This window comes from Perognathus longimembris, chromosome 3 (genome assembly GCF_023159225.1).
Source record: "Perognathus longimembris pacificus isolate PPM17 chromosome 3, ASM2315922v1, whole genome shotgun sequence".
Lineage (NCBI taxonomy): Eukaryota > Metazoa > Chordata > Mammalia > Rodentia > Heteromyidae > Perognathus > Perognathus longimembris.
In genome coordinates this window covers 78,765,372-78,784,503 of record NC_063163.1, presented here as the reverse complement: position 1 = coordinate 78,784,503, position 19,132 = coordinate 78,765,372, and the positions used below count along the sequence as shown (strand labels likewise).

Genomic DNA, 19,132 nt, shown 5'->3' with positions numbered 1-19,132 from the left:
TCTTCTTCCGGGTACCGCGGCGGCGCGGGCCGGTGATACCAGAGGCCGATGGCGGCGGCCGCCCCGGAGGCCTGGCAGACGGTCTCCTCGCGCGGGAGGCCTCGCTCGGCCGCGCGGCGGCAGAGAATCGCGAACGCTGGAGGCGCTCGTGCGGAGGTCGAGGCGGACTGCGGAGTCGTGCTTCGTCGCCTTCGAGAGGCCGAGTGAGTGCGGACAGGGAGCAGGGCGGTTCTGAGCCTCGGTCTCCCGTCTGTACGGCGGGGCTGGGCTCGTGGTGAGGCCTTATCGAAGGTCGCGGGTCTGGGCTACGGTCCGCGCCCGGCCGGGGTTGCGGCTCCTGCTGTGGCAGCGGGAGCCGAGCGGCCCCGGGCGATTGGCCATTTCTCCTTCGGGGGAGGAGGTGGAAGCAAGACCGCTATCTCTGAGGATCCCACGGTTTATTGACGTGAACCGGGCCCTTGCTGGGCCAGCGCTTGCTGCGGATGCCCGAAGGCAGTTCATTGGTACCGTCCACCCGAGACAGCCTGATGAGCACGTGATTACCCATAGCTGCCGGTGCCTGACCCTGGCTAAAGCAGCTATAGGATCCCACTAGTGTAATGTGTGAAGCCATATTTCAGACCCAGGCCTTAGTGACTTTGAAACTTGTGCACCTGGCTTTCCATTATTCTGGACTTTTCATCCCAGCCCATTTAACCCCTCCCCCCGTTCCCCCATTCACTCCCAATAGCTTTCCCCACACAGTCCATTCTCAGCACAGGAAGCACTCAGTAAATGTTATCTACTGCCGTTATTTTGTTTTCTTACTTTACTTACTTGCAGTTTTAGTCAAGCCCATTAAATAACAGATTTAGCTGGGCACCGGTAGTTCACTCCTGTAATCCTAGCTATATAAGAGGCGATCTGAGGATCGCTCTTGGAAGCCAGCCAGGGCAAGAAAGTCAGTGAGACTCTTATCTCCACTAAATCACCAAATAAGTTGGAAGTGGCATTGTGGCTGAAGTAGTTGAGTGCTAGCCTTGAGCAAAAGACGCTCAAGGACAGTACTTATGCCCTGAGTTCAAGCTCCAGGACTGACACTAAACAAATAACAGCCTTAGTTAACACAACTGCACATCAGATCAGTGTATGAAGGAGGATCACAGGGGGAAGGAATTAGGCTAATTTTGTGGACTCCTTACCTCTGGAAGTAGGGTTACCCAAGGGTCACCTGTGAATAGAAAGAAATCCTTGGCTGATCCAGAAAAAGCAACTTTACATATCTCATGACATTACTTCCCACCCAATTCCAAATCCCCAAGAGCTCCCCTGGGCTGTTGTCACCACTGTACTGGGAAAGGGGTGCCCAGCTTGGCTTGCTGATCTGCGCAGACTTGCGTTTCCAAAGCCCTCCCATGGATATTGGACTCCTTTACCCCTTTAAGTGTGGTGGACAGGGTTCTTTAAATTCTCTCCCTTCCTCTCTAAGCTTCCTGAAGGCTGGCTTGGACTTACAGAGGTTGTTGGTTCAAATTCTGTTCCTTCCAATTCTCTGCTGCGTTTGTTTTGCTCTGGATTTGTGGAAATGAGTTGATTTGAATAAAGAAAGCCCAAACGCTTAATTTTGTCTCGTTTTGCTTTTCTCTTAGAACTATTTTGTCCCGTCAGGATTCAAACTCTTGATCTGGTACTTTCGCTCATTGGCTGACACTTTACCGCCTCAACCATGCCTCCAACCCCTCTTAGAATTATTTCTAACAACCAGAAGCTATTTTTGAGTACCTGTTATGTATGCCGTGTCAGTCCACTTAATCTGTCCTGTCACTGCATGGTAGGAACAGTTCTTTCCTCATTCTGAAGGGGAAACCGAGGCTAGAAAGGCTGTATCTAAGTCCTAAGCCACCCTTGACTCTGCAGGTTTGGTCCAGTAGGGCTGTGTTAAACCAGACCCCTCCCTGGGAACCTGGGGGCTCTGGCCTCACAAGTACACCCATGCTCATATAATCCCTCCCTCAGGAAGGGCAGGCCTGGTGTCAGATGATACATCATGTCATTCTCAGCCTCTCAGCTCCTGGTGGGGCAAAGTTACTACTGGGGAAGCTGGGAAGTGAGAGATTATCTCACCTTGTTTTTCTCCACAGGAATGACCTGCTTGTCTCTGATTTCTGGAGCTCAGCACTAGGTGGGTACCACCTGGCTGATGGGAGGGAGGTAGGCCTGAATATGGGCTGAGGACACTGATTCACCACACATGCTTTGTGTGGGGTTCTGAGGCTGATTTCTTCCTGGCACTGATCCCATAGACCCAGCTGTGGGGTGGGGGTCATGGTACGCATGCACTGTCGTGGAATTTTGTCAGTGAAATGAGGTTAGGTGCTTACAACAGTGCTTGCCTGCTGCAGAGGCAAGAAATTCCCTCACTGTTTCTGCTAAAACTTTGCTCCAGCTTTTTTTCTGAGGGGAATTTCCATGTGTTTGTATTTAGCGCACAGAGAACACAAAGTCCTTTCTATTGAATCTTTAGGCACTGCCCTTTTGTGTTTTAATTATGTATAATTGGAATGAACCTTTTGAACAAAGCTTTTGCCAAGCTTAGTGTGACCTATCCAAATTTATTGCCAGTGGTGAAAGAGTTAAGAGAATATTGGTGACTAAGTTTTCATCTCTCCTCTTGCTGTCCTCCAGAAAGGATTCTCTGATCAGCAAGGAGCTACTTTCTTCTTTTTTACTCATTTAGCAAGCATATGTCAGTCATACTAGGAAGAGAACTTTCCTAACTGGGGATCCTATAAGAAGATAGATTGGCTACTTTGAGACAATTCAAACTTCACCATTGGAATGTATGGGTTTGGGGTTCCATTTATACAGACTTGTTCAAATAAATTTCAGTATCTGTGTAAGAGGGACAAGAGCACCGACGTGTTTATGAGATCATTTAGTGTTTTCATTTGTTCTTAAAGCACACATGCCCTGTCTCGATTTCTCAAAAACATTTCAGAGCCTTGCCTGCATGTACAATAGTGTTGTTAAATGACTTAGCATCTAAAAGGTTGGTTTTAAGTGGAAACCGGGGCTGGGGCTGCACTCCAGGCCTGTGGCCCTGTTTGCTGGATGACTGGCTTCTGGGGTTGGAGTACACCCTCTGAATGAATCTGGGGGCCTGCTCTTTCAGAACCCATCAGGCAATGCCTTTCAAAGCAGCTGCAACAAATGAAGTCCCCAATAGGGAACCTTCCAGAAGCCCTTGGAAGCCTGTTTCTTCACTCACCACCAGCCACATCAGACAGGGCAGCTGGCTTCCACCCAGGAGGGAGCCTGGCTTTGGATGCCTGCCTGGTGCAGTGTGTTTGCTATGGGCTGGGGAATTTCGCCTCCTGCATCACAGCCCGCACCCAGCTGGCATTTCTGCTCCTCCTGCTGGACCGGTGCCAGGTAAACCTGGTGTCCCCCTCCCCCTTCCCCCCTGGACTTGCACACCGTGCACACATGGATGCTTGGGAGGAAATAACTCTTTTTTTTCCCCCCTCCAGATACCCAGAAATCACTGCTGGGTCTATGACCCTCTGTTCAGTCAGCTTGAAATTGCGGTTCTCAGCATGCTCGGCGTGGCTGTTCTCACTGAGAACGAGGTGTGTGGCTTTAGAGAGGGGGAAGAGGGGACTGTGGCGGAGCAGAGGATCCTAGGTCTGCAGAGGACTGACGGGAGGCTGGGGCTGCTCCTCTACCCTGCTTACCTGCCCACCAGTGCCCTAGCAGACCTGATGGGCCACCTACATGGCAGCATATGCTGTCCCATCAGCAGGACACATTTACCCAGCTTGAAACCATGTGTGTTGAGTGTGCACAGTCAGTGGGAGGAGACTGTCCTGGCCCAGGGCAGGTGTTATGGAGACACTGCAAAACTCAGGGCACAAGCATGGCCAGTCTGAGCAGACACCTAACTAACCCTGGGCTCCTCAAACAAAGGTTTCCTAGCTAGTCCTCTGATATGACAATGAGAGCTTAGCCCTCGCCAGTCTCCTAGCTCGTCCTCTGATGAGAACTTCACTAAGCTGTCACCACCACGGGTGGCCAGCTTAGCCTACCATTCTGTTCATTTTTTTTTTTTTTTGACACTGGTTAGCCTCAAACTTGTGACCCCTCTGCCTCCCAAGTGCTGGGATTACAGGCTTGAACCTCCACACCCAGCCTACCATTAGATTCCAGTCACTTGAGTATGGAGCTAGGGGTGATGAAACTAAGCCAATACCACCACCAGGAAACAGTCATAGCACACCATGTTGATAGCAAGGAAGCCTGTGTGAGGCCCAGGTAGAATTTGGAGGTAGAGCTGAAGTCTGCCAGTGTGACAGAACTGCAAGCTGTGCTCCCTGCCAAGAGCAGGTTATGGTGTCCTCAGGAAGGGCAACAGTGCCCCCAGGGAGCTCCTGGAAGGGATCTGGCTATGCCAGGGTTCAGCAGGATGTGACTGCAAGGAGACTGCCACCACTGCTACTCCCTGCCCCCCCATCCTTGCCCAAGAAGCCATTTGGCCAGTGAGGAGCATGGTGCTCAGGGCACAAAGACTGTGTTAGCCCTGTGTAATTGCACAGATGTCACACTCATGTGTGACTAATGTGGCTCACCTGGCATCCCTCAGTCTCAGCCCTGCCCCTGGCTCCATCCTTGCTATGAGGAGCTAGGGGTGGGGCTCACTGCTGTTCCCACTGCACCCAGGAAGGGAAGCGGAGTGTGCAAGGCGAGCCCACCATCTTCTACATGCCACACTGTGGGACAGCGCTGTATAACAACCTTTTATGGAGCAACTGGTCAGTAGCTGCCCTTTCCAAGATGGTGGTCATTGGGAACAGCTTCACAGGCCTCAGGGAAAGGTGAGCTGAGCACATGGGTCCTGTCCCCCGAGGCCAAGCTGCTGCCCATCCAGAAATGTGATGGGCTCCACAGATGTCAGCAGAACCATCTGTTCACAAATCCTTTTTCCCTGCTCTTTGGACAACCATTGCACTCTTGGCGCATAGGACCTAGGTGTTGGTTGCCATGTTCTCTGCCCTCTAGCCAGCCCACATCCCCGCCTAAGCCCTCGCCAGGTCAGGTCATCTGGCTCTTACACTCTCATTCCTCCCGATGGGGATTTTTATTTCTAGGATGCTGACGAGGGTTCTGCACAAGAATTACCCGTATGTGGCAAAGGTAGGCACTGAAAGGAAGGCTGGGAGGAGGGTGTGGTGGCAGGAAGCGAGAACTCTCTCCTGGGCCATCCCTGTATTCCCAAAGCTGGGACATCTCAGTGCCTTCTCCATATCACGTGCACACCCCCCCCCACCCCATCCTTAGGGCTGTGTGATTCACAGCAGGAGACCCTAGTCCTTCCTGCTGCACAAGGCTGGCAGGTGGGCCAGGGGGGTGGGGGACCTGCTGGGGCTCACCAGCCCTTTCTCCGTTTGGACTTGTGCACACAGGTCCTAGAGGGCCTGGAGGAGCTGCAGCTTCCGGACACCCCACAATATGCGGACACCTTCAATGACACCTCCGTGCACTGGTTCCCCAGGCCACGGCTGGAGCAACTCCCCAGGGACCTGTGGGCCTTTCAGGAGGAGCCCAATTACCAGGAATGTGAGGACCTGGAGATCATCAGGAAGCAGCCTGCCCATGCTGCAGCTGTTCCCCCGAACCCTGGTGCCACAGAAGAGGGGCTGCACTGAAGAGCTGCATACAGGGCTGCATGTGCTGCCTGTCCTGTGTGGGGACAATGTGGAGATAGTGAGGTCTTCTGATGCAGTCCTGCCACTGTAACACGTCCCACGTCTGTCCCTGAGGGTGCGTGCATGTCCTGACCAGAGATGCTACTTCCAAAACAAGATCAGTTTATTCTCAAGTCGCTCTGTCCTGCACAGGCCTGGCATCTCAGCAGCCTATTTGGCCATGTCGATGAGGCTTTGCAGGGAGGTGGGCACCCAGGTCTTCTCGCCCTGCACAAACACCACACCCCGGTCGATGTAGATGACAATCCGGCCAAAAGTGTACAGCTGCTTGCCCTCGTGCCGCTTGCCGATGACAGGCATGAAGACGATGTTGTGCTCCTCCGCCTTGGTCTCAATGAGGTCCTTGAAGTTCATAGGCACAGAGCTGGCGGCCACACCGATGCCCCTCTGGGCCATGTTCTCAGCCTCCCGCCGCTCCTGCATGGCCTCGTACTGGAAGTCCTTCCTGCGCTCTGTGTGTGTGAGGTACGCGATGTTCTCCCGTGCTCCTGGCTGCATGTAGGCCCCTGCAACACAAGAGATGGACAGAGCGGTGGGTGAGGAAAGGCTTCTCAGGGACCGAACCCGGCACTGCAACCTGGTCCAGGACTAACACAGATCACCTGACATCTCTGAGGATTAGACACCAGCCAGCATCACGAGGATGAGTGTGAGGACTGGTTAATGAGGAGTCGGAGTCACTGGCAGTGTCTGTCCCGCATCCCGCCCCTGTCACAGGCAGCTCTAAGTACTTGTTTTCTTGACCAGATGGAAAGAGAACCTGCTGCTTAAAGGGACAGAGGGGCAACACAGATGTTCACCTGCCTCATTAAACAGTCTGTGGTGACAGTGCCCTCGTGTTGTTCATGGGGTAAGTGGGAGGAAGGAGAGGAAGCTGTCCCTGAGCTTGGGACATGGTTAGTAGTATCAAAGCTGTGACGGCTCAGTGGCAGCAAGAACCTAATGCTTAGCTCCCCAATGTGAGGCCAAGGACACACTCACAGGAGCCAGGCAGAATGACTTAGAAGTGGGTATCTGGGCACAGAGGGAAGGGTGAACTGTCTAACAGCCACCGAGAGCCAGAGTCCATCCCATCCCTAGGATGCAGGCATTGGTGCTGTGCACACGCAGGCGAACCAAGAGCACCTTGGCCACACAGGGCCACATGGCATGGTATACTGGAAGGGCCCAGAACCTAGCTCCAGCCGGGGACAAAGCCCCCCCCCCCCCCCCACCAGTCACAGGAGAGAGAGGTGAGTGACAACAGGCAGCCTACAGGGACCAGAGTCTACTCACCGACATTGGAGGACACTGCCCTGTTCATGATGTCCAGTGCTTCGTTGAACTTGTCCTTGACAGCTGGGTGGGCCAGCACCTGGTCTGAGAACACGGACTTCCAGCCCAGGTACCACTTGGTAATCTCCTCATAATTGGGGCTATTACTGAGCCAGGAGCATAGCACCTGGCAGGTAGCAAAGGAGAGGCAGAACTTAGCCCAGGCAGGGAGCACGGGGCTGCCCTGGTGGGTGGCGACCCCTCTGTGAGCTCATAGGAGCACAGCCTGGCTCTGAAGAGGAGGTGGAGGCAGCTTAGCAGCTGGTGGCCTCGTTCCTAATCCTACCAAGGCTAGCCTCAGCCCCCACTGGGGTGTGAGGGCTGGATGGCCGCAGGCACACGACGGATGTGTAGCACACAGCCACTGTCAGGCCTGTCCAAGGCCACCGAACGCCGCCATGCTGTGTGCCTGCAGCCGCCAGTGCATAATGCCATCTGCAGCGAACCCGTCCTCCCATCTCCCCACACAGCATTGAGGTTGTGAGGCTTACCTGCAGCCACTTGGGGAAGAAGTGCTTCTCCAGAAGGCCCACCAGGCTGGAGACCGAGATCACACCTTCCCAATCCATCACCCAGTAGAAGGCGTCCATGTGCTGCTGGTGGGGGTTGATAACCAGCTCACCCAGACACATGCCTGCAACACAGCACAGGATCAGCCCCGCAGGCCCCGCACAGCCACCGCCAGGCCCCGGCAGCCTCTGACCTTCCTTAAAGGCTTTTGCCTACTCAGAAATGACTTAGTGATTTTTTAGTAATGTTGGGGACCAGCCCGAAGTCCCAAGGGGCCCCATCAGGAAACCGTGGGCAGTGGCCCTCACTGCAGACTCTAGTGGCTGCCATAAGGCACAGCAGAAAGTGCCCTTAGCAGCCTATCCACCTCTCCTGCCTGTCCAGCATACCCCACCTCTGCCTGGCTGCCTTGGGAAATCCCAATTCCTGAGCTGCAGCTCCCGGCCGCTGGGGTCCTTACCCAGCTTGGGCACAATGTTCTTCACCATGAAGGCCTCCCAGGAGCCCGGGGTGAAGACATCCTTCCAGGGCTGCAGGATGAGCTTGGCTGAAGCGTCGCTGGGGTGCCACTTCTGCAGGGCACTGGACAGCTTGCTGCGGATGGGCGAGTAGAGTGGCTCCAGCCGTGCCTGCATGAGGGGCAGCCATGGGTGGATCCACGAGTGGATGGGCACCGTGTCTGTCAGTGGGTTCCAGCTGTCCACCTGCGTGGGGCATGGGGGACAGTGTAGTTACAGGCCAGCCCTACCCCTGCAGGCATCTTGCACACATGCCACTTCCCTCAACAGAGTCCACCCATCCACATGTGAAATTGCACACACACATTTCTGATTTCATTGATGGAACTCGAGTCGGGAGGGCTGGGGAGATGGATGACAGTGGTGATAGCCATCAAGAACCCCTTTGTACAACTAAAGACGACAGTATAGTTTAATTTTTTTTTAAAAAGAATACAGAAACTGATAAAAGTAAAATAAAAGAGCCAGGTGCTGGTGGCTCATGCCTGTAATCCTAGCTACTCAGGAGGATGAGATCTGAGGACTTTGGTTCAAAGCCAGCCCAGGCAGGAAAATCCACGAGACTCTTATCTCCAATTAATTATGAGAACACCAGAAGTGGTGCTGTGGTTCAAAGTGGTAGAGTGCTAACCCTGAGCACAAAGAGGCTCAGGGACAGCACCCTGGCCAAAAAAAAAAAAGGGAAAAGGAGACAAGGTCCACCTGGGACAGGTGTGGGGCAGAGGGAAGAGGGCGGTGAGAGGACAGCGGAGTGGACAGGCGCCCAGTGCAGCCATGCTCAGCAGAGGCGAGGGGAGGAAGGAAGGAAAGGATGCAGGGCGCCAGACTGAGCGCACCCAGCCCACCTCCTTTTGCAGCTTGGGGAAAATGAGCTGGTCCAGTATGTTTTCCAGCACCCACACAGGGATGATGTGTGCCCAGCTGTCCAGGAAGTCCACCATGGGCTCACAGTTCCTTGGCTGCCACTGGGTGACGATATTTCGAACAAAAGGCATCCAAACTTCCCATATGAGCCTGTGGGGTGGGCAGAGGGGTGCAGGGTGGCAGGTGAGCCCAGCGCCACCTTTAGACTGAGGACCTAACAGGCCACAGCTGGTGACCTGAAATCCCCAGAGCAGGGCCAGTGGGGAGCAGGAGGGCCTCTCCCATCTCGTGTTTGCCTCATACCTGTGAAAAGCATCAGCTGAGAGGTCCTGGCCACCGTGGGACAGGATCTGGTCATTCTCCAGCAGGCTCTTCCACTTGGAGATGATCTGGGTGCCATAGGTGCAGTCCTGTGGAGATGGGCAGGTCAGCGGCCCTCCAGCCTCCACCCTGCTTGTCAGCCGAGGTGGTGCCCCTGCCCTGCTCACCTTGAGGGGGTCCCACTCCTTGAAGTAGTCTTTCATGAGTGGGTAGACGATGGCCACGGCCAGGTCCACGCGGTCCGACATGCGGTACTCCTCGTAGTACTTGTCCTGCAGGGTCTGGAAGATGCGGGCGCACTCGTCGAGCGTGAGGGGGTCTGGGCAGTGAGGCTGCAGGCGCCGCTCGCACTCCTCCACCATCTCCAGCACCTTGCTGAGGTTAGAGATGACGCGCTCCTCGTGCTCCAGCACCTCAGACATCTTCTCCAGCTCGTGCGAGAGGTTCACCACCATGTCCCGCTCATGCTGCAGCTGCCGGTCGCTCTGGATGATCTCCTGCTCCGTGAGCTCGATGAGAAGCTGCAGGTTGTGCTCCAGCTCAGGCAGCGCAAAGCCCGGAGCCTTGGTCTCCTTGCCTGGCAGCGGCGGTGGCTGGGCGGCCGGGGGCAGCCCATCGTCCGGCACGCCGTGCTTGTGGCTGATCTGGCTGTAGCTGTAGTAGACCTTCTGCTCCCGGCCCGTCATGTCGATGACCTGCAGGAGGTGGCGGGTGAGTACGGCTACCTCCCAGGGAAGCTTCTGGAGAAGCCAGCATTTTTCAGCATGGGCCTGCACTGGCTGGAGCAGTGCAGCAACTGTTCTTGCCTGGGCCCCTCAACAAGCCAGGAGAACTGATGAAATGTCAACAGAGAACTGGGGACAAGCTGATGAGCACAGGTGCCACAACCATGCGACCCAAACATGGCATGTGGCTGCAGGGCACATGCGTACTGGGAGAGACAGGGACAAGCCAAACAGCAGCACATCAAGGCCTTGAAATTGGTGAACTACATTTCCTATTTTAGCTTCCATTTCTTGGATTCCTTATTTTTTTTGGCTGGGAAGGGGAGATTTCTGGGGGTTGAACTCAGGGCCTTCCATTTTCTAGGCAGGTACTCTACCACTAGAGCCACGTCGCCAGCCCACTGCATTTCAGGTCTCACATTTTCTGCGTGGGTGAGGCTGAACCACTCTTATTTATGCCATCAGCACAGCTGGAAGGCAGGCAAGCACGGGCCTCAAGTTCCCCTCCCAAGGAGCTGGATGACTGGTGTGAGCGGGCAGACACCCAGCCCCCAGTTCCTGCTTATTTTGTAAATGCCCTGAGCACTGCTTATTTTAACATAAAAAATAAATATAAAAGAAAGGCACTGGTTGCTCATGCCTGTAATCCCAGCTACTCAGGAGACTTGAGACCAGGAGCAAGGTGGCTTGAAGTCAGCTCAGGTGAGACTCCATCCCCAAATTAATCAGAGCAAAAAAATGCCAGACTGGACATGTGACTTAAGTGCCAATAGAGAATGGAAGGCCCTGAGTCCAAGCCCTGGTACTGGCTCGTGGGGGGGTACTCGCACACACAGACACATGCATACACATACTCTGCTTCAGGTATCCAGGGCCCCATACCTTGACCTGAGAAAGCTCCTTCTGGGGGGCAGTGAGCTTCTTGCTGATTCTACCCTTGGCCTTCAGCTCTTCCACTGTCTTGTAAGAGTACTTGGGCTTCTTCTTGCCTCCGCTGGGGTCTTTCCTCCACTGGCTCAGCTCCTTCTGGAACTCCTGGACACAGGGATGCCATCAGTTCCCACATGCCGTGTTGCTACAGAGCATCTGGGCCCCCCACTTCACAAAGCTCCCCCGCTCCCACCCTCATATGGGCGACAGGCTTGGCAGCAGGGGCACTGGATTGGAAGAAAGGAAAACAAGGAACAAGGTGCATTCACTGCGTCTATCATGGGCAGGATTATGCCTACCCACTGGGGCACAGTCCCCTGCAGCCCAGAACCTGACCTATAAGGTGAGAGTACATGAGTAGTCCAAGACCAGTCCCGTCCCCCCCCCGACTCCCCCAGGTGCAGTCACCTCCTCAGCCTCCTCCTCTGAGTCCACCACAGGGAAGTCTTGCAGGGACTGCGTAGCCCGCTCTGAGCCATAGGCTCCCACTGCACCTTTTCCCTTCCTCTGCTTGGCCTCAATCGGGTTGATGATGCCTGTCAGAAGCAGAAAAAGAAGGAAAGACTTTGCTGACAGCATCTCTGCTCACTCGGGTTGTTTGTGTGCATGTACACGTACATCTATTCCCATTCAGGCTCACTGCTTGTGTGGACAGGATGGCAAATCACCAAACTGAATCTCACACACCAGCATAAACACGTCTGTCACGGCAAGCGGGGAGAACCAGAGAATATACCAATCCTGACTGGAGAAAAGCTGGTAACTTTGCGGGGGGGGGGGGGGGGGGGACTATACCCTGTCTGATCTCGGCAAGAAAGGTAATCTTTCTCCTGACAACAGCCACAGACAGGACTACAGGGCTCAATGACTTCTACTCCACTTCTCCCCACTCAGTGCTGCAGATCCACCTTCTCCTTCTCCTTCCAGCTACTGCTCTAGAACACTTCCCATGGGAAGCAGCTGGATCCTGAGGGCAAGGGGCTGCATCTGGCTGGGGCTGTTCGAGGATGAGAAAAAGGCCGCAGGGGAAGCGAGGCAGGATCGGCTTGGCTCTGCTCAGCGACTGCTAGCTACACACCTTGCCAGTAAACTATGTACAGTGTCTGAGATTCCCAAAGGTTAGAAGCCCTGTGAGCAGGCACTGCAACCCCAGATCCCTCTGGCTTGAGGAAGCTCATGCACATGAACAAATGGGTGGAGTGACAAGCAAGTTAGTGGTGGAGACTACTTCCAGGTGAAGGCTCTGGGCAGTGCCAGACAGCTAGACACAGCTAAATCACAAGGAGAACCTAGAGTTTTAGGTGATGCTGTCTGATTTTTAAACGCTGGCAGCAAGTTTTTTCTTTATGCCAGTCCTGGGCCTTGAACTCAAGGCCTGAGCACTGTCCCTAGCTTCTTTTTGCTCAAGGCCAGCACTCTGCCACTTGAGCCACAACGCCACTTCTGGCCTTTTCTATATATGTGGTGCTGAGGAATCAAACCCAGGACTTTATGTATATGAGGCAAGTACTCCACCACTAGGCCATATTCCCAGCCCCAGTTCAGTTTTTAACAAACACTGGCCAGGCCATAAAAGCAGCCATTGTGCAGCCTGTCACTTAGGCAAGTGTTTGATGTGATCTACATGTGAGACAGTAAGGCGGCCAAGGAGTATGATTCTGGCTGACAAAGTTGCTGCACAGCCAGGTGCTTTTCAGGGCATGCAGGGCTCTGGCCTTGCCTCACCTTGGGCATTCTTCCCGAGGCCCCGGCCAGGGACATAGCCCATCTTCTGCAGAAGCTTCTGCCCAATCCCCTTCGTATGTCTTTCCCAACTGCCAAAGTCCATGAAGGACTTGCTTCCGCCTGCGAAGCCCTTCTGGCTGGGCTTAAAGTTGCCTCCCTGCAAAGAAAAAAACCAAAGGTGAGTTGATAGAAAAGGAGAAAGAAGAATCTAGCCTGGCAGTGATGTGGGTCAGGAAAGCAGTTGATGTAGGAGAAACCCACACCTAGTGCCCGCTAGCCTTCCCGCATACAACCAGAAGTGCCTGGACCATGGAACCTCGGGAGAACACCACCCAGGAGAGCATCCCACACAAGGACTCTACCGTTCTCAGCTTCTTTGGTCCAAAATCCTTCGGGAAGTCTTCCTGCTTGGCAGGCTTCTCTTCCTCATCAGAATCTTCCAACTCTGCCTCTTCAGCTGCCCCTTTCTTGAGTCCAGCGCTGATGAAGTTCACGGGTGCAGAGTAGTCTCGGGCCCTGCAGGCAGACACCCAGCCCCCAGGCCAGGCCCATAAGGAATGCTCTGCAGCATCCCCTCTGCAAATGGCTCACTAGAACATTCTTAAGACTCAGAGCGCCTCACAGGATGTCCTTTATTTATGTCAGAAAATCAAAAGGACGGGCTGGGGATATGGCCTAGTGGCAAGAGTGCCTGCCTCATACACATGAAGACCTGGGTTCGATTCCCTAGCACCACATATACAGAAAATGGCCAGAAGTGGCGCTGTGGCTCAAGTGGCAGAGTGCTAGCCTTGAGCAAAAAGAAGCCAGGGACAATGCTCAGGCCCTGAGTCCAAGCCCCAGGACTGGCCAAAAAATAAATAAATAAATAAATAAAAATAAAAATACTCCAAGAGCCGGTCACTGGGAGCTCACACCTGTCATCCTAGCTACTTTGAAAGCGGAGATCTAAGAATGTGGTTCGAAGCCAGGCCAGGCAAAAAAGTCTGTGAGATTCTTATCTCCAATAAACCACTCAGAAAAGCGAGAAGAGATGCTATGGCTGAAGTGGTAGAGCACTAGCCTTGAGCCCAGGGACAGTACCCAGGCCCTGAGTTCAAGCCCCAGGACTGGCAAAAAAAAAACAAAACAACTCTAAAGAAAGTAATTCTATGAATTCTACTGACATATAATCCCAAGCACATTAAGAACAGCATTTATGATAAGCCATAAAATACATGAAATGAAACCGCAGTAAAAGAAATCTAATGTTGAAAATAATGATTTATAAACACAAGCAGAATATCAAAGGTGATTTTACATGTCCCCAGCAGAAGCCCTGCCAGATTAACACTTGTGCCATCCCCCAAAGTCATGGCTCCAGGAAGGCAAAGCCAGGCAAGAGCATAAGGCCTAGGGCCCAGGGCCAGGCCCTGCTCAATAAACAACTGGTGCTGAACTTGGTAAAGAACAGCATGCATAAGAAACTGGACAGACAGACACATACTCATACCCTCACTGACAGCTGATGGGGTAGCTGGGACTCACTAAACCCCAGAGAGGATCCTACAGGGATGTTTCCCTCTGCCTCCGGCTTCCCTAGAGCAAGGACAAACAACCCAGGACAGGCAGTAGTACCGTTTGCCTCCAAAGCTGGGCCTCTCTTCATCTGAGTCGTGCTCAGCCCACACTCCATAGGTGGCCTCTTCCTTGGTCTGCCAGTGCCGCTGCCGGTTGGGGTTGAACTCATTCTGGAGATCCCAGTCAGTGATCTCAAAGTTCTCCCGTTCATCATCATCATCATCCACTCGGCCTTCTCCATCCCGGTACAAGTGGGACAGTGACATGGCCACTCACTAAACAAAGGAATGAAAAGGACACTATCTGTAGCAAGTCCCAGGGCAGCACAGGATCCCCTGGGAGGCTCCAGAACTTTCTCCAAATCCAAAGCTCATTATTAAACCATTGCTATCATTCAAGAGCAGACATTAAAATCCTATTTCAGAAAATAGTACTTAGGTAGAAGGTGGCAATAATCATGAATACCACTTTAACACTTACAATGCTGTGGCTTGGAATAAACACCCCTGTGTTAGGTCTGCTTCTGCCCTGAGCACTTCCTTCTGCCATTTGTATGCCCTCTAATATTTCTTCTTATTGCTTAGCCTCTGGCCTGTAAGATTTCTTTCAGATTTTATCCAAGGACTCACACACACACACACACACACACACACACACACACACACATTAACCACCAAGGAACAGTTGCCAGAGGCTGCCTTCTCCCAGACTGGACAACTCCACCTTCTACACCTAATGTTGATGACCCATGCCAGAAGGAAGTTGCCAGAGAGAAGCACCTATATAACTATCAAAAGCCTGGAACGATAGGTTTGCCTGGGAAAAGGGCTGCTTTTCACCCTGCAGAGCCAGGTAATGAGCTTTGTCTACTTCTCAAACTGGATGGATGACTGAACTCCACATTACAGAATGCTCAGTTTGCTCACAAGTACTCTACAAGTAATAGGTTGTATTGGATGAAGCCTGTTAGGTTCCTTGCCCCTTTCTATTACCAGATTCAAGAGAGCATCTAACAAGTGTTGTGGGAACAGGTGCACCAAATTCAATTCAGCTCAAATCCTAACTCCCCCCTAATACTCAAGTGCCTGAGCATCAAATGCACAGGAGTTTGTAGCTTGCATTCCACAGTCGCGCACAATCTTTGACAGCCTCTAGGTTCTTATCTACCAGTACCCCACAACAGCCTTCACCAACAAGGATTTCCCCCATTTCCTCAAGCTGCATTAAACTCTGGACAGATGTCCCCAAGTTCTCCCCAGGGACACTGGTTAGATGTAGCCTCATCCAGGACTGCACAGGAGGGAGATATCCTGAAGGAGGACAGGAGGTCCCAGAGAAATAAGATTCAACAGTACCGCTGCCTCCTTGAGCACAGGACATAGTTTTTTATTTTTAAAAAAAATCCCAAAAGTAGTCATGCGGAATAGAACCCTAAGTAGATGCCAGTACATGCTGGGTACTTGAGACTAATTTCTTAAAATTAATCATAGAGGAGAGTTCATTTCCACACACGTACGCAATGTATTCTGATCAGCCTCAATCCCTCCACCAGCCTCCCTAACCCCATCCTTTTCTTTTTTAAAACAATCTCAAATGACTTCGCTGTTCGATTTTCATGCAAACATCTTCATCCTCATTCCCTGTCCCCCATCAGAGCCCGCTCCTCCTTCCCGTGGACACAAATTAGTAGGCGTCAAGACGAGTCTACCAGGTGTAGACTGCTGACGAGAGATCCCGCGCTACGCACCCCGTGGAAGCTCAGTCAAGCCTCTGCAGAGCTGGGGTTCGAACTGGGGCTGTGAGCTCGGTGCTCCTGATTTCCGTCGCTGTCGCGGACAGCTAGGGGAGATTCTGTTCCTTGCAAGCACTTCTGTGGCTACGAACCCGAGACTAGAAGAATGAGGCACAGCAGGCTAAGCGACCGGCCCTAGGGCCCTGCTGGGAAACGGGAAAGGCCTCGCCGCGGACCCCGACTTCTCTCCGCCAGGCTGTCCGGCTTGGGCCAGGGCCCGGCAGAGCTGTCTGCGAAGCGGAATCTCCACGGTGGGCCTGGCGCGGGGCCCCCGCCGCCGGCCTCTCCCTTCTCACGGTCCTCGCTCACCTCCTTGCGGGTAGTCCACGGCTCTCAACGTTTCGCGTCCCGAGTCGGAAGACTACCGCCCCAACGGCCAGGAGCCCGGATGTGCTCGGCGGCGCGCCGGAAGTGGCGTCTCCGACAGCTCAAGCGTCGCGCCAGTTGCCATGGCAGCCGCGGAACGCTAGGCCTAGAGCCTCCGGGTGGCCACAGCTTGGGGCGGACTCGCGGACTCGCGGGGCGGCTGCGAGTGACGAGTCTTTGGCAAGGCTCTGGCCTGTTCCCCGCTTCTCCCGCACTCCTAATGGCCACGCACAGCCGGGAAGACGGCGTTGAGCCGCCTTGGCCCCAAAGAGGCTTCTTTGCTGCAATTGTACATCTGTAAAATGGGTGAGCAGAACGGGCTGGCGCCACCTGTGAGTGGAGGGCCGGGGCCTTGTGAGGAGGATAACCACAGAGCAGACCTCCCCCCCCCCCCCCACCGCCGGAGTCCTGGGGTGCTCCCAACGAAGGCCGCAGGGCTCCGAGCCGGTGCGGGGGTTGACCGTGCAGATCTGGACTTCTGCCGTTCCTTCCAGGAAATCTCATCGTCAGCTTCTTTCCCAACAGGTCGGTGAACGAACCCATCCTTTCACTGATCTAAAGAGTACAGAGTACCGGCTTGCTAGACTGAAAGATGCAATCTTCTAATGAGGGACCTGTCCTCTCAGGGAACAAGGTCGTGGGTCGTGCTTGCGCACTATCCCTGGGCTTTTCATACTGTACCACTTGAGCCTCACTTCTGGGTTTTGGTTGTTAATTGGAGATAAAAAGAGTCTCACAGACTTCCTTTCCTGGGCCGGCTTTGAACTGCAATCCTCAGATTCCAGCCTCCTGAATAGCTAGGATTACAAGCATGAGCCATCAGCCCTGGGGGCCTGGGACTCTTAGTATAACACTTTCAAAAGCAAACCAGCAGCTGGTCATGGAGAGGCATGTCTGTAACCCCAGCATCCTGTCAAGGATGCAGATTTCGATCAGGTAACCAGAGGTGCATTACCAAAGGGGAAGAGGGGTGGACAGAGTGAAGTCTCCCATCACTTGAATGGCCACAGAGAAGCCTACAAGGTGTTCCTAACCAAGGAAACATAACTTGAGTGGAATCCTGCAAACATAAATAGAGGGGCAGGTACACAACAGCTATCTAGCTACCTTGTCATCTTCTAAAGTGCTAAAGTGCGGAAACCCAAAAAGACTTATACTGAAAGAGAGTAGAGAGAGGTGACAACTAAGTGCAGGGCATGGTGCTGACATTCATCTTAAGACAGGACATGCTTCACCTTTATAATATTCCTTGTTAAAGTGCATCTTAATTGTTCAAAGGGACAATACTGTGACATTTCACACATGGGTGTAGAGGACATTAATCAACTCTCCACCTCCTCCCCCCATCTCCACTGCCCCAGGATGTAACAGCTTCCATTGAGTTTTCTTTGGCCATTTTCATTCATAGATGTCATGTATTTTGTTCCCATTCACCCTGTAAGTCTCCCCTGTCCTTCTATTCCCTCCAAACATTCTTTGTTAGTGTATGCCTGTATGAGGGCTTGAACTCAAGAGTCTTGTGCTCTTGCTGGGCTTTTTGTTTTCTCTTGGCTGACACTCCAACACTTGAGCCACAGCTCCACTTCTGGCTTTTTACAGGCTAATTTGAGATAATTGTCTCATGGAATTTCCTGCTTTGAGCTGGCTTCCTCAGCCACTATGCTCAGCTCAGGACTTTTTTTTTTTTTTTTTTTAATGAAGCCTATGGAGTGGAGATTTCAATGAAGCAAATCACCACATTGCTTTCCAGATGCGGGATCTAGGGCACTTCACCTTTCTGTGTCTCAGTTTCTCCACCTGTATATGGGGGAGCTTGGCAGTGCTGCTTTGAGAAGTGGTTTTTAAAACAACAGCCCCCCCCACCAAGAAAGAAACCAAAGTGTCGTTTAATGCACAAAAAGCATAGTAACAGCTTAGTGACCATGACTACTTTGAAACTCAGTGTTATACTGAGACCTCCATCACCCCCTCTTCCTCACCTCCTTCCAGGATTTCTGGGTTCCAATGCTCAGCCTTTTGCAAAGCAAGGGAAAACAATCAGAAGTTTCAACTCAGGGCCCTGTATCCATCCTTCATGTCCTGCTTCTTCTCAGAAAAAAAAAGGGGGGGGGCTGGGGATATGGCCTAGTGGCAAGAGTGCTTGCCCCGTATACATGAGGCCCTGGGTTCAATTCCCCAGCACCACATATATAGAAAATGACCAGAAGTGGCACTGTGACTCAAGTGGCAAAGTGCTAGCATTGAGCAAAAAGAAGCCAGGGACAGTGCTCAGGCCCTGAGTCCAAGTCCCAGGACTCACAAAAAAAAACAACAACAACAAAAAACAGCAACAACAACAAAATCTGCTTGGGGCTTGGGGACATGTGGACCCATGTCTAGATTCCCAATGAGGTCCTCAAATGTGCAGCCTTCCCACAGGGGTTGCCAGGCAACTCCTGCCAGGCCCTCGGCAGGCAGGAGTGTGGTGGGGCCCTCTGACACTTGCTGGTCCCCACCTCCTCTTTGAGAGATGAGGGAAGCCAGGGCAAAGGGGGTAGTGCCAGCACCACAAGACAGAGCCAGGCCTGAAACCCAGGGGTGGATTTCCAGCTCTGTGTTCTCTGTAACCCCGGGCCTGGGGTGGCGTATGAATGCCATTCAATTGCCTATGAATTCAAGACAATCACACACACGTCTCTCATGCCACAACCTTTGAAGACCGTCTCTGTCACCTTCTCACTGTTCACATTCCTGCTACTTGATAAAGAAATCTACTCTGCACAGCAG

The 19,132-nt window shown here is 53.0% G+C and overlaps 2 protein-coding genes across 4 annotated transcripts; one reads left to right on the top strand and one right to left on the bottom strand.

Moving 5' to 3' along the window:
* The first annotated feature begins 9 nt into the window (after positions 1 to 9).
* On the top strand, positions 10 to 5,699 carry Srrd (SRR1 domain containing). Of its 3 annotated transcripts, none has more exons than XM_048342747.1 (7): positions 10 to 203; positions 2,121 to 2,161; positions 3,152 to 3,411; positions 3,510 to 3,608; positions 4,696 to 4,850; positions 5,124 to 5,169; positions 5,571 to 5,699. In XM_048342747.1, exons 1-7 carry the CDS (start codon positions 49 to 51, stop codon positions 5,679 to 5,681), a joined length of 867 nt encoding a protein of 288 aa, XP_048198704.1. In that variant the 5' UTR covers positions 10 to 48; the 3' UTR covers positions 5,682 to 5,699. The 3 variants fall into 3 exon arrangements, with proteins under 3 accessions (XP_048198704.1, XP_048198705.1, XP_048198703.1); XM_048342748.1 differs by having other exon boundaries at positions 5,528 to 5,677; XM_048342746.1 differs by having other exon boundaries at positions 13 to 203; positions 5,439 to 5,681.
* A 174-nt stretch (positions 5,700 to 5,873) lies between these two features.
* Positions 5,874 to 16,389, bottom strand: Tfip11 (tuftelin interacting protein 11). The gene is made up of 13 exons (XM_048342740.1): positions 16,310 to 16,389; positions 14,266 to 14,483; positions 13,011 to 13,164; positions 12,649 to 12,805; positions 11,332 to 11,459; positions 10,876 to 11,028; positions 9,436 to 9,963; positions 9,251 to 9,357; positions 8,929 to 9,097; positions 8,026 to 8,269; positions 7,547 to 7,689; positions 7,017 to 7,182; positions 5,874 to 6,247 (listed from the first exon to the last, which is right to left on the bottom strand). Exons 2-13 carry the CDS (start codon positions 14,472 to 14,474, stop codon positions 5,892 to 5,894), a joined length of 2,514 nt encoding a protein of 837 aa, XP_048198697.1. The 5' UTR covers positions 14,475 to 14,483; positions 16,310 to 16,389; the 3' UTR covers positions 5,874 to 5,891.
* Between the last annotated feature and the right edge of the window lie 2,743 nt (positions 16,390 to 19,132).

Coding starts and splice junctions, on each gene's coding strand:
- Srrd (XM_048342746.1), top strand. CDS start 49: ATGGCGGCGGCCGCCCCGGAGGCCTGGCAGACGGTCTCCTCGCGCGGG. Junction 2,162..3,151: donor TTTCTGGAGCTCAGCACTAG/GTGGGTACCACC, acceptor CTGCTCTTTCAG/AACCCATCAGGCAATGCCTT. Junction 3,412..3,509: donor TCCTGCTGGACCGGTGCCAG/GTAAACCTGGTG, acceptor TCCCCCCTCCAG/ATACCCAGAAATCACTGCTG.
- Tfip11 (XM_048342740.1), bottom strand. CDS start 14,474: ATGTCACTGTCCCACTTGTACCGGGATGGAGAAGGCCGAGTGGATGAT. Junction 9,358..9,435: donor AGGAGTGGGACCCCCTCAAG/GTGAGCAGGGCA, acceptor CCATCTCCACAG/GACTGCACCTATGGCACCCA. Junction 8,270..8,928: donor TCCCCAAGCTGCAAAAGGAG/GTGGGCTGGGTG, acceptor TGCCCCACGCAG/GTGGACAGCTGGAACCCACT.